Source organism: Fulmarus glacialis, unplaced genomic scaffold (assembly GCF_000690835.1).
Source record: "Fulmarus glacialis isolate BGI_N327 unplaced genomic scaffold, ASM69083v1 scaffold9015, whole genome shotgun sequence".
In the NCBI taxonomy this organism is placed as follows: Eukaryota; Metazoa; Chordata; class Aves; order Procellariiformes; family Procellariidae; genus Fulmarus; species Fulmarus glacialis.
The window spans coordinates 24,254-37,412 of record NW_009213598.1 but is presented as its reverse complement, the minus strand read 5'-3'; the positions used below and the strand labels follow the sequence as shown (position 1 = coordinate 37,412).

The following is a 13,159-nucleotide window of genomic DNA, read 5'->3' as shown; positions in this document are numbered from 1 at the left end:
AATGGGTCTAACTTAATTCTCTTAAGATTTGTATTCATAGCTTACAAAAACCTACTAATGAATAAGGAATGTTTCCATAATTTCTATCGTTGATAGTGTCATGTGTGTAAAAGTTTAGAAAACTTTAAAATATAATGTTACTATCCACTGAAGTGAAAAAAAATTTAGGTGTAAATGTCAATTTGAATATATTTCCAGGACTCTCCATTGTTGAAATTCAAGCAGAAGTGAAAGCAGCAACTTCCATTAGTTCTAAGAAGTGGAGACAGCCAGGAGCTGAAGATAAAAATACCAAATTACTTCTAACCCAAAGATTCCTGAAACATATGAACACTGTTGAAATGAAAATGTGAAGCCAGTACTTGAGAGCTAATATATGCCTCATCAGATGAATATTTTTCCAATATTTTTTGATTCAACTAAATTTTCATGTCAAATCCCAGCACATACGATCAATTATATGTATATCAAAAAGGGATGGAGAGGAAGGGTGAGGAAGAACATCAGAATTTCAGAAAGAGAAGTCTGATGCAGATCCTGAAAAGGTAGGCAAAATGACATTTTAAAAAACGCTTTTGTTAGGCAAATGCTATACACAAAATTGTCCTTTGGAAAGAAAAGGATGTCAGACGCTCATAATCCCATAAAGTACATTCATCGTTAAAAGAAGTCCTCGCATAATACAGAAAACTCTGCAAGCTGAAGATTTCATTTGTTATTTTTGTTCAAGTCTTTTTGTTTCTTGGAAAATCATCACTAGGATATAACAGCCAATCTGCTGTGTGTAAGAGATTACACTTTACTACTAAGACTACTACAGAAAATTACAGTCTTTCACTCATCACTAAGCTTCTCATCTGAACACTTCTCTGATTTGAGAATGCCCAAAATAGACTATTGCTGGGGGACAGTTCAAGCCTCAGACTGCAAGCACACCACCTGAGTGCACTTCGCTCTCCATCTCACTCATAGGAGAAGTGAAGCTTGGGCAGTATGTATTCCAATTAGTAGGAGATCAGTTCTGTTAGACTTGATTCTTTTGTTATTACAGATCATTACTATACCTCTTATTTTACTATCTGAAAGAAAGTTTGCAACCAAATTCCTACACACGCAGGCAAGTAAGTGCTTTTAATGACTATTTTAAGCAAGTTATTTATCCAGAAGTGCTTCTGAAACCTATCTTGCAGTGCAGGTGCATGAAGAAATCTCTGCACCTAAATCAACTGCATACTTTTGTTTAGGTTCTATCAAAGGTTACTAGAGGTTTGACTGTGGGTGAAGTTTTTCTCTAGCATCTGTGTGACTCTCTTGAGTAAGTCAAACAGGATTAATGCTTGAAAAGAGGGAATATTTTACTATTCCTAGACTCTTCATTGCAATCATCACTGCAAACAGAACTATTGTTTTAAGACTACAGTAAGCTAGAAGGTAATTTTTCCCCATACAATAATATTACATAAATACAAAGCTGTTATAGCCACTTGATTCTTTGGCTGACATTTCGAAGTTCTTCTGTCTTAGTCAGACAGCAGGTTGATTTCATTATCTGAAAAATTTAAACTGTCTTGTATATGCTTGTGGAAATTACAACCTTCTCTTTGAGACCAGTGAAAAGAAGGAAGTTACCATGCTCTTATGGATGGTCATACACATGATCATATCTGTGTGGCCTCCATAGACTTGCAAGCGGTCGTGCGACTTGAAAGAAAACAGAAACAGACGTTTAATAGCATGACAGTTAATAGCCATTTTTCACAAACCTGCACATGACAATGCTTCCAAGAGCAGTTTCCTGGGTAGCAATTAAATTCCCCTGGTGGATTCCAAACTTTATAGCCACCATGAAAGCTCACTTTTGCTTACATTACTTCTGTGAGTCTTTTTGTCCAACCAAGCACTTGGTCTTTCAAGCAGACAAAACTAACATTTCCCAACTTTTCTGAGCTGTCATTATCTTAGGATAACACAGGTTCTAAAAAAGATGGTTTAGGTTATATTCTTTAAAGCCCATGTATTTTGGCTGGTGAGACAACTATATATTCTGAGTGACAGGAAAGAGAGGGATGGACCAGAGACCGGTAAGCACAAAGATGACTTCTATTTGACTTCAAAATCATTAATTGACACATATTAGGTAAATGTCATTAGTAACCATTTATTTTCTTACCTGTAGTTCATAAACACGAACAAATTTATCCAGACATGCTGTCACCATCACTTTCCCAAGAATGTTCACGACTGTTACTGCATGGTTATGGCCTTTATAGATCCGTACCAGTTCTCCAGTCTGCATCAGGAAAAAGCAAAGGCAAATAGGTGTTTAAAAAACAACAAAACAAAACAGTTTTATCTAGCCTAGATAGGGTAGCTAGCTTCAATGCTCACTACTCAAAAAATGGAAACACCCTTTATCAGACTTCCATTTCCTGTGAAGGCACTTCTAGATTATGATCAAATATTACTCACCCTTTTCTTTGCCCAAGTTAACACAGAGCCATTCCAGTACAACAGAAGTGCATGCCACTATGAAAAGTGTCTACTTCTCTTCCCATCATTAGTTACATGTTCCCACCTGTCCTGCAACTAGTACTGTGCTATTAGCACTAGCAGTATTTATGTAGCCACAAGGATCACTGAGCAAATTTAGCTAAATACACAGAAATATACACATTTTTTTTGTCAATTAAAATACACCTCTGATAAGTTTCTTAATCTAACTTATTGCATAGCTACATGAATGCTTCTGCTAGCACAGGGTGGTGTAAAAGAGGAAGAGAGTGGCAGGCTAGAGACAAAGCATTCACGACAGGATAACAGCTTTTGAACCAGCTAGTTTGGAACGCTGTTTGTGTTCCTCAAGTTTTTCCTGTAATAAAGAAACTCTTCGCCCACCAGAATATCTCACATAGCTTTGCTCTGAACCCTTTCCACATAATCAGCACGTTAGTAGTAATATTTGCAAAAGCAAGATCCCCCAGATAAAAAGGTATTGCATATCATATTACAAAAGTCAGCAAGTTTATGTTTCCCAAGGTATTTTATCCTCTGCATCCCTCCTTAGTTAGCTATAGTGCATAGTCACATTGACAAAATCATATGACTTCCTTTTCTAGAAGCTATTCTGCCCCACCAGTCAGTCAAAAATTCTGGAAATACTGACTTTATAGCACAGGAATTCATCGCCTTAATAGCAAAAGTAATTCCAACTTTATATATAAGACTTACATGAATGTTGTGGGCATGGACAGACTGATCACTGGAGCCACTGAATACCAGATCATTCACAACCTTACCAAAAAAAAAGTTTTAATTTTGTAACAAATATGGAAATGGGCAAGCAAAACATTAAGATGCTGTTCAGTTTAAAGTTGCACTGTAATATTTCCTAAATTTGACAGTCTTAAAATCAACAGAGAGTGTGAAAAAACCCCGATGCACTGAGTTCTTTACATAAGAGCTAGAAAATGTACTATGCTACTCTAATGACTTTTGAGACTTCACAATTGACATTAGAAGCTGTTAACTTGCAGCCCACCAGGCTAACTCATCCTACCTTCGGACTATTCTCAGGGACAGCTCAGCAGCAGATCAGGGACCAAGCAAACTGAATGCCTAGTGCTGCTCTGCACATGCACAGTAAAGCCCATTGTTTCCTGGAAATATTGGATGTGCTGTGCACTTATAGTCTGCTCACGTAAGAAAGATGGTGCTCCTGACAAGTATTAATCTAGAACAGAAGCTTAACAGATCCATCGTGGATCAAGAAGGGACCACAGTATGCTGCCACACAAGCAGGACTAGGATAGTCCAAGGGCAAAAAAGGCTGTGCCACTGCACCGTAATATCTAAAGTGACAAATACAATTTATGGAAGTCGTCCCCTATCTGTTACATGACAGTGGTCACGGCAAAGCAGTCATACGTTCCAGCTTGTAATCTCAGGAGCCAGAAACCTGTAAATAAGTGATAGTGATTCTTCTATTAAAAAAGAATAATACTTCTCTAGAGTTACATCTCTTCCAGTTTCTTCTGAGGGAATCCACAATCAGGGTATGTGAAAACTAGCTTCATCTTTTCCCCAACTTTCCCTCTATTGGCAAACTCACATGTCAAGATTCCCCGAATCTTCTAACAACATGAAATAAATATGCTTCCTACATACACACCCCCAACAGTTTTGCTGGGAACATGAAACAGCCAGAGACAATTTTCCTACCAAATTAACTCAGTTTTTATAATTTAAAATAGAGAAATCCTTTATTTCCTACCACAATCTGCTCACTATTAGATGAGCAAGAAAAAGAAAAAACACACCATTTTAAGCATTCTTTGTCAAAAACGTATTTTCAGAGACACTTGCCTTCATGCAGAGTATAGTCTTGCTGTGACCTTCCAGGGTTCTGAGAAGCAGCCCGTTCCGTGCGTCTCGCACACTGATGGTGCAGTCGTAGGAGCCCACTACCAACAACTTGCGTGCTCCTTCCTGAGCTGTGGCTAGACAGCTCACTGCTCTAGGGCCATGGCATTCAAAGGTATCAACCTGCTTGTTGTTCTGTTGGGGGAGGAAATTAAGAATTAAAACTTTGCTATGACGCTGACTAGACCACTGAGTCCTTTTTGTGTTGTACTTGTTCTGAGTCCTTTTTGTGTTGTACTTGTTATAGCATCCGATTTCAGTTTAGTAACACACCATTTCAGCAGCGGTAAGAGTTGTATCTTAACAACTAAGTTTCCAAATCAAGGAAATAACTCCTCATGTTGGGCTTCGATTTTCTGTCTTTTAAAAAAATATTCCATTATTTAGCAAAGGTCCAGTAAATCCTCCTTCTGAGTTAGAACAATGAAAGGAAATAATGTTATGAGAAAAATGCAAAACAGAATAAATTTGTAAGGATAAATTTGAGAAATTAGTCTAGGATGCAGGAAAACAATAATCAGAAAAATAATTTATTTCAATAATGATTTTTATTCACTTCTAAATATCATGGGAACTGCTGATTAAGCCTCTTTGCCAGAAAACCGTGTGAATGAGTCTCTTCTATAACTGCAAATGGAGCAGACAAAACCAGCAACACATTAAAGTCTCTCACACTACTTCGATGGGCACGAAAGGAGAATTCACAAATAATCAACTGTGTCAAAAAACTCTCATGACACATGACTGGTAGGCCAGGTGGAACCTTAAGGAAAAATGTGACAACAATACAGCAGTTAAGAGAAAGGTAACCAGAGGGAAGGGGAAATGGGACAGCTTTGTGCACTGACAAAATAAAGGACCAAAAGGGACCAACAGTGACTATTTATACCAAAATACTTTCATTACAAATACACTTACTACTCAAGAGAAAGAATGGAAAAAACCACGAAGTGGAGAGAAACAGCATCGCAACAGGCGTTTAGGTGCCAATGTTTAAACAAACTAACCTTTATGCTGAAAGTAACCACACTGCCATTTGCAAGGCCTGCATAAAGGATCCGCCATCTACTGTGCAAACAGAGCACTCGATCTTCCAATTTAAACTGTTCCATGCACTCTCTGGTCTGGCAATAGAAAAAAAGTATTTAAAACTTTTCATAAACTGAAAACAATTCAGGGAAAAAAGCCTGAAGTGAATAATGAATTTCACCTACAAGCTGCATTTTTGGAACTATCAGAGCTGGCGAAAAACATCTGAAAGTCTGGTGTCACATGGCAGTTTGACACCAGCTTTAATCAGCTCACTCCCATCTTTTGAGACGTGACTGTACTTCAGCAACCAGTTATCACCCTAAAAGCTTTATTCTAGTCACAACCTCTAATGTATATAGAATTTTAGACTACAGACTATATGAAAAACACCCTGTTACATGCTTGAATTTGAGGAATCCCCATGGAGTCCCCCATAGGGAAGTGCCATGAAAAAAAGTGTCAAAAATCTATGGCAATTTGCCCCTTGAAGCAGGTATTTGCTTTCTAGTGCATCAAGCCACAGGTTGGACAAGCCTTCCTATCATTTATCCTTAAAAGTCCAACTTCCGGAAGTCTCAAGTCTGCTCTTCCACCTGGCCTCACAATAATAGATACCTGTTCTCTCTATAGCTGCTCTATAAAGAGAGCAGTGCCTTCCGTAAGCAATGAAGTTAGAAATACAGCAAGACAAATACAATATTCATGGCCAGACAATCATCCTGCACTTTGGTGTTCCCAACATTCAGGATCCCATCATGCTGTTCTGGCAAAAACTCTGCTGACAAGCTAGCCAAAAGATTAGGGTAGTAAATCGCCTCACGGTTTGCTTCTTTTTTTTTTTTTTTTTCTTCCCCCTGCTCTACTCTAATGAGGTATGAAGTGGGGCTCATGTCCAGCTCATACAGGTTTAAAGGCTTTTTTCATTTATATTTGCAAAGAAACACTCACATAAAAAAGCAGTACATGTTAATCAACGCAGAATTTGAGTACCTTGATATTGTAACAGTTGATGGTGTGGTCGCTTGAGCCAGTGTAGAGTGCAGCATTCTTCCCATTTGTCTGAGTGACCAGGAGGCAGTTCACTTTTGAAGTATGTCCTTCAAAGATGGCCACGCACTTCCTGCTCTAAAAAGGAAGGCAGAGAGTCTGTCAACATAAAGGCCCATAATGCCTCCTGGGATCTGCGCCTGACAGAGTAGGGTAGGACAGCTAACAAAAGCAGGACACATGCAGCCATCTCTTTCTCCTTACCCCTCTCATAAGGAGAAGGGGTTGGGGAGTGCAAGAAGAGAGGTTTGAAGAACAAAATAAAAAAAATTAAGTACTTGAAAAAGCAGCTGCTTCCTTAACTACATAGTAAGGCTTCACAAAAATATAATTGCAACCTTGTGACTGCAACTAATGTAATGCCATTCCCACAACCCTACTTACAACCAGATTGTAGGCACAAACAGTTTTGTCTGCTGAGCAGGTATACAACAAATTCCCAAAAATCTGAATAGCATTCACTGCAGCCAGGTGTCCCTCAAAGTTTCCCTCTGTAGGTTCTTCATCCTCACCTGGCTCCGAAGACACTTCTGTAGACAGAGACACAAGTACTTTGATTATGTGAACACACCCAAGCAAACACACTACTGTTGTTTGTATTACCAAAGAGCAGAACCTTAAAATCAGATTTCATTGGTCCCAGCTGGAGTCTGTAAGTGGCAGAAGGCAATATAAAATGCCAGAAAGACCTTTATATGATGTTAAGTCCAGAAAGATCTTTAAAATAGCAAAAGGATTGTATTATTGTTTGTCCTACAGCTCTATGGAGACTGTGGAGCAGAAGCGTTCGTGTGGTAGGGGGCGGGGGGATGTGGACGGTCAAGGCACAAAGCATTCAATGAAGGATGACATAAGTGAGTATGCATCACTTCGCACTTCAGTTTTTAGTGCAGGTTTTTATCTTCAGGGCAAAATTCCCCTCTGGAAGCAGCTTGATGGAGACGTAACTCAAAGTCCTGCAAGATACTATACAAAAAGTATCAGATGAAAAACTTAAAAGATATACCTGATGAGTTCTTTGATCCTCTTAGTGACGATATGGAAGTCTGTGTCTCAGCCACGCTGTAACACAGAAATAGAGAGTAGCGAGATTGGACTTTGCATGTTCATTTTCAGACAAAATATTGGTGTAAGTAATACTCCAGAATACAAGACTCTGCATTTAGTAGAAAATAGTCTGTAACAGATAAGCTCAAAAACAAACTTTCCGTGGAGGGCAGCCTTGTTCTTGCATTAGAGAAATTAGTAGGTAACAAGACACATTCATTTGTTGGACCAAAAAAGCAAATTCAATTTTCATTTTCCCTTTTATTTCACTCCTGAACAAAATTAAAAGTTACGGATGCTGTAAGACTTTCTGAATAGGGGAAAAAAAAAAGAAAAAGAAAAAAGAGAGGCCTCTTATGAATATTGTTTAATGCTTTTACTTTTGAGAGATCTACAATAATCTCACCTTCTTTTCCCATCATCCCTATAATTTGTGCCAATCTCACTGGTAGAGCTCACTTCATCATAACCAGAGCAAGATGCCTCTAGGACTGCTTGATCCACAGAGTTGCGTGAATCCCTCTTTGATGGACTGTCTGGTTTCTCATCTCCCGACTCTGACGAACCAACATCAACCACCTCACACTGGGGTGCTGAAACTTCCACTAGTTCCAGAGAAGCATCACTGTCATTCTCATCTTTGTTTCTTGCTGTTTGAGCAGTAGCTCCATTCTCCTGTCTTGGAGGAGTGGATGTAGTAACTTTTTCTCCTTTAGGAACCTTTCCACCCTTGACTTTCCGGACAGGTTTAGAGTCAATTATATCCTGTTCTGTATCACTGTTCTCTGGCACGTGGGCTGCCCTCAGAGTTTTCTTCTTCCTTAACTTTCTCCTCCTCCTGTTCCCTTTTTCTGCTGGGACTACAGCGGTTGCCACCTGTTGCTCGGATGGTTCTGCTGACAATGTGGGGGTTTTATCCACTGGCATTTCTAGAAGGATTGAATGCTTTGGAAGAGAAGTGCTACACTGATCCAGTAAAAAGCTTTCAGTCACTGTATCATTTGCTTCTCTCTTGCTGAAAACAGACAGTGAATGAGGAGAAGGGTTCTCAGGAAGTCCAGCCTTTCCCCTGTCCGCAGCAGGCTTGTGAACATCTTGATTAGTGTGTTGGAAACAAGCTGCCAGCTCTGATAGGGATATGGTTGCAGAGATAACTGGATACACTGAAGTTTTCTGGTTGGTCTCTTCTGAAGAAAACAGACTAGTGTTATATTCAATCTGTACAGAGGTAAATACTTATGCAAAATTGCTTTCCCTGCATTTTTTTGTTTACACCTAATTGTGCATATGAAGTACATATTCCTACATGTTGAAAGCTATGTGCACATGCAGATCTGTTATTTCAGTCAGCTATCCAGCCTTTAAAAAAACATAGCTGTGGAATAAAATGTTTATATGTGTACCCAGAAGCAAAGGAATGGGGCACATCATTCAAGTTGCTGGCTGACCATATGCTTTTAAAGTTCTGACAAACAACCTCTGGTGAATCCTACATTGTTGACTTAGGATGCTACCACCTTTCACTATGTGCTCCCTTACCAGCTGTCACCACTGCTGTAGGACTGCTATTAACCAATGCATGCCTAATACGTCTCAGCTGCTTAGTGATGTAGTTCGAAGACCTTGTGCTTAACCCATTCGCATTTGTTATTTCTACTTTACTTGGATCTCACTCAAGGTAGATGACTCATGCACAACCCACTCGTGCGGTATCGTACCTTCTACCCTGGGAATGGCAGCACTGTAAGCCATTAGGGTAAGCTTTGTTAGTTCATCTGTGGTGGACTAAGTGATGGGTCAAATACACTCTCCCTGTCATTTTAATTGGAAGCTAATATGAACAAATGAATCCAACCTCTCAACTGAGACAGGCTAAGAGCACAGGTAGCATCTCACAGCTGTGTTTCCCACACCCTAAAATTTCCTGGTTGCATTTGCAATAACTACAATCCAGAATAGGACGTTTTAAGTTCATTGATTGCAGTGCATTTATTGGGTGAGATCCCTCAACGTGAATGGGAAGCTGGCAGTACTTGAAATAGTTCCCTGCTTCAGTTTCTTAAGAAACCAGCAAATTAAACCTACAGCAATGCTTAGACAAAGCTGTTGGAGTGTTTAACACATCACAGTACAAATTTGATGCTTTAGAATTACACATCCAAGTAGAGACAGCTTAAATGTGAACATCTCGCCCCACACCTTCCTCAGATGGGAATTTCCAAGGTAAAACTAGAACTTGCTGACAGTGTAGGGTGTATCGTATTTAAAGCAAATCAATGGAAAGCTGTTTTTCCCCTGACCCGTAACTTACATACACAGCGGTACCTGTCAGAAAACCCTTTATACAGAAGAAATGAATGCTTAGATGAGATTTAAACAGTTACTGTGTTGAATTATACTGGGAAGAAGGCACACAAACCCTTAAATTCTGAATACACCGCTAACATCATGTGTCCCGTATTTCCCACAGGAAGGGGGAGGGAAGGAACTTGGTCACTTAAAACCAAAACAAACAGGAAAATAAAAGTAACCAGCAACTTAAACTGAAATTTCTAAAAGCAAAAATTATTAATTCTCAGCACTTGGACTACTGCAGGTGTTAGAAAAGGAAGTAGGAAATCACTATGGTAGTGCAAGAAAACAGAATCATTCAGTTCTGCAGGTGGAAGAGATTGCTAGCAGTTGGGAGAAACCAAATGCAATCAGCTCCTTCAAAGCAAGGCTGAGCTGACCTCCTAGGGAAGCAGACAAGTCAGATGTTCAACTGCCAGAAAGCAGATAGTCTGCCCTCAGAGAGAATTCCTCTCCCCCAAATTACAGAATTTACCTGATGGTAAATGCTTATTTTCTCCCCAAACTACCAAATTAATTTGATGGCAGACACTCATTTTAAATGCAGCACATATAGAAGTTGATCAATACCAAAACCACATTAATTTGACAAACGAACATCAAAAGAACATTTTTGGTTTTAATATGTCAGAAGTAAGTTTGTAGGAAACTGATAAATATGTTAATGTGATGAAGACATTTTTAAAGTAATTATTTAAGTAACAAATACAGCTATACATTGAAGGTTCATCTTTATGAGAAAAAACTAAAGCACCTCTTCAGCTTGTTTTGCCTGCACAGACACCAATGAAGTCTTAAGATTCTGCAAGCAAGACACTTTATGCCACTGCAGCTAGTGATCACTAAATCTTTATTCTGAATTTTCCACTCTAACATGAAAGAAAAATGACACCTCTCTTCATTGATGTTTAAACATAACAGAATGGCATATGCCAATAAAAATGGGAAAGCAAAGGAAAGGTAGTGGCTTCCTACAAGCTAAGTCTTAACAATGCAAACAAACACAAAAGCTGATTCTTCCCCCCCCACGTTTACTTTAGTGTACGCCCCTAGACCTTCATAATCCCTGTCAAATCCTCCAAAAAGAGATGAAGCAAAATTCACAATACTACATTAATGTAATGTAACACAGTGGAATACAGGAAATGCAATGGTGACTGAAAAAGCACAAAGAGCACTATTTATACAGAATTCTACATCTGAAGCAAACTGCAAAAAGGTAAAAAAACCTTCGAATTCTTTATTTACAGAAGCCTAAGCTTCATTTCAGCCAACATTTATCTTGTGCTTGAGAAAAAAATATGCTTATAAAAGTAGAACAGCATGGCTTTTTCCAATAGTATTTTCCACTTCAAGGAAAAAAAAAATTGTTGGCTATCTTTATCTTTAACATGGATCTTACTTATGAATCTTTATATCAAATTATCTAAGTTAAGGGTTTGGGTAAGTGACATTGTTATGGCAGACAAAAAACTGTCATTGTTTGAGTCACCCTGCTTGACTTCACAGGCTCTCAGGAAAGTAAAAGATGATTGAGCTTTTAATCTTCAGTTTGTACCTTCAATCACAGTAGCAAGTTGCAGTGGAAAGTACCAATAGCATTTAAGCCTTTGCTCACAGACTATAGTTACATGAGTTTTAGGGGTTTTAAACTGTCTAAACAAAGAGTCAGCAATTTCAGCTATAGCCATTAAGAGCTCATTTTTCTGAAGCAGTAGCTCTCACATTAGTAGTTCAGTTAATTCAGCGGTTTCTCCTCCAGACAAAAGTGAACACATACCTTCATTGGTAGCCCTCCCCTACTCATTCCCACTCCCCTCACACGAGTGAACAGTGACTAACATCCTCCTTACAGTAAATTGTTTACTAAAATCACAAATAAGATCGCACAAACTTTGAATGAGCATCTCCAGACCAGTGGGATTTAGAAAGACGGAGAGGGAGACAAGATGCATTGTTATTTTCAACATCACAAATTATATTCTTTGTGCTTATCCAGCAGTGCCCAAGAAAAACACAGAATACTCTTAATGTTGTTGGTCATAATTTTTAAAATAATCCTCGGGCATGCATTTTTCTTTTGTAGGCAGATTTTCAGCTACCAATGCCCATTAAAAGTAGAAGACAAAAATTACAAGGAAGGTTTTAAGGTTTGGGGTTTTTTTATTAACTAAATTATTCTGAGAGGATGTAACCTTCAAATTCATGTTTGTTCTTTTTTTAACGTAAAACTAGAAACATGTAGGTGCATATGACTACAATTTGCATGTGCTTAACAAATTCAAAAAAGTGGAATCCATTTGGATGTGTTGTAAAGAAGGTCCCAGTCTCTAAGACGATTAAGTTGACAAAGTCCTACACAAGTTAATGGGAGTTCACTCCTGCACAACAGGCTGCAGGTCTGAGACCCAACTTACATTCTTCCGGGAAAAAAAAATATTCTCCTATTTTCTTAAAGCTAGTTCTCTTAAAACAAAAAGAAGGCACACATACCATCCTTCTGCTCCACCTCTTCTGCTCGTGAAGCACAGGGAGAGCTCTGGAGTACAGAATTCACATTTTCTTCCGAGCCTTTTGGAGACAGAGGTTCTCGTTTAACTTGTACTGAGGAGTCAGGAGGAGCGGCAGAAGACTGGAATGGTGACGGCACGTTTACATGAACAGAAGCTCCCAGCGGAGGTACAGAAGATGACAAAGTGTCCAAAAGGGGCAGAAAGGAGCCTGCAGGAATTAAGTCAGCTGCCATCTGAGATTTGCTATTTCTTCTCTCACTTAAGACACTGCAGGAAAGTTGCTCTGACAGTTCAGAAGGTTCATACGTTTCTAATGGCAAAAGAGGAGAGAGAAAAAAAAATACAGAACAAAAACGCTCACATTTTACAATAAAATTTAGTGGTGCCAAGAGCTCATTTCTTGGGGAACACACAGGCAAGGAAAAGAAAAATTTGTAAAAAATCCACTAGATGGCACTACCAAAGACGACAGCTCCCACGTGAACAATAAAGACCTCAATATTGAAAGCCTACAGTTTTATTGCGCATTTTAAATGAATGAATTCAAGTTAAATGCAATTTTTAAAAGATGCTGAGTTCAAAGAATATGAAAGTCAGTATTCCACTGTTGTAATTTTATGGTATCTCGTACCTTGTAGCCCCTGCAAGATCTGGATTCTCTGACTTCTCAGTGTACTCATTTCCATGGTTATCTGCAAAACAGTTATAGTTTAAATCAGTCCTGCTTCAGGCAGTTTTTCAGGCTGCTA

General features: G+C 38.8%; 1 protein-coding gene across 2 annotated transcripts in view; it reads right to left on the bottom strand.

Annotated features, from left to right (window-relative positions):
• The window catches only part of ZNF106 (zinc finger protein 106), a 31,294-nt gene that overhangs the window by 2,390 nt on the left and 15,745 nt on the right, over positions 1–13,159 (bottom strand). For both annotated transcript variants that reach the window (XM_009578237.1, XM_009578238.1), the window contains 11 exons: positions 13,042–13,102; positions 12,391–12,720; positions 7,952–8,729; positions 7,505–7,560; positions 6,883–7,028; positions 6,442–6,576; positions 5,427–5,543; positions 4,363–4,554; positions 3,229–3,291; positions 2,171–2,290; positions 1,630–1,701 (listed from right to left, as the gene is read on the bottom strand). In XM_009578237.1, the coding sequence (XP_009576532.1) occupies positions 1,630–1,701; positions 2,171–2,290; positions 3,229–3,291; positions 4,363–4,554; positions 5,427–5,543; positions 6,442–6,576; positions 6,883–7,028; positions 7,505–7,560; positions 7,952–8,729; positions 12,391–12,720; positions 13,042–13,102 (2,070 nt within the window). The remainder of the gene's footprint in view (positions 1–1,629; positions 1,702–2,170; positions 2,291–3,228; positions 3,292–4,362; positions 4,555–5,426; positions 5,544–6,441; positions 6,577–6,882; positions 7,029–7,504; positions 7,561–7,951; positions 8,730–12,390; positions 12,721–13,041; positions 13,103–13,159) is intronic.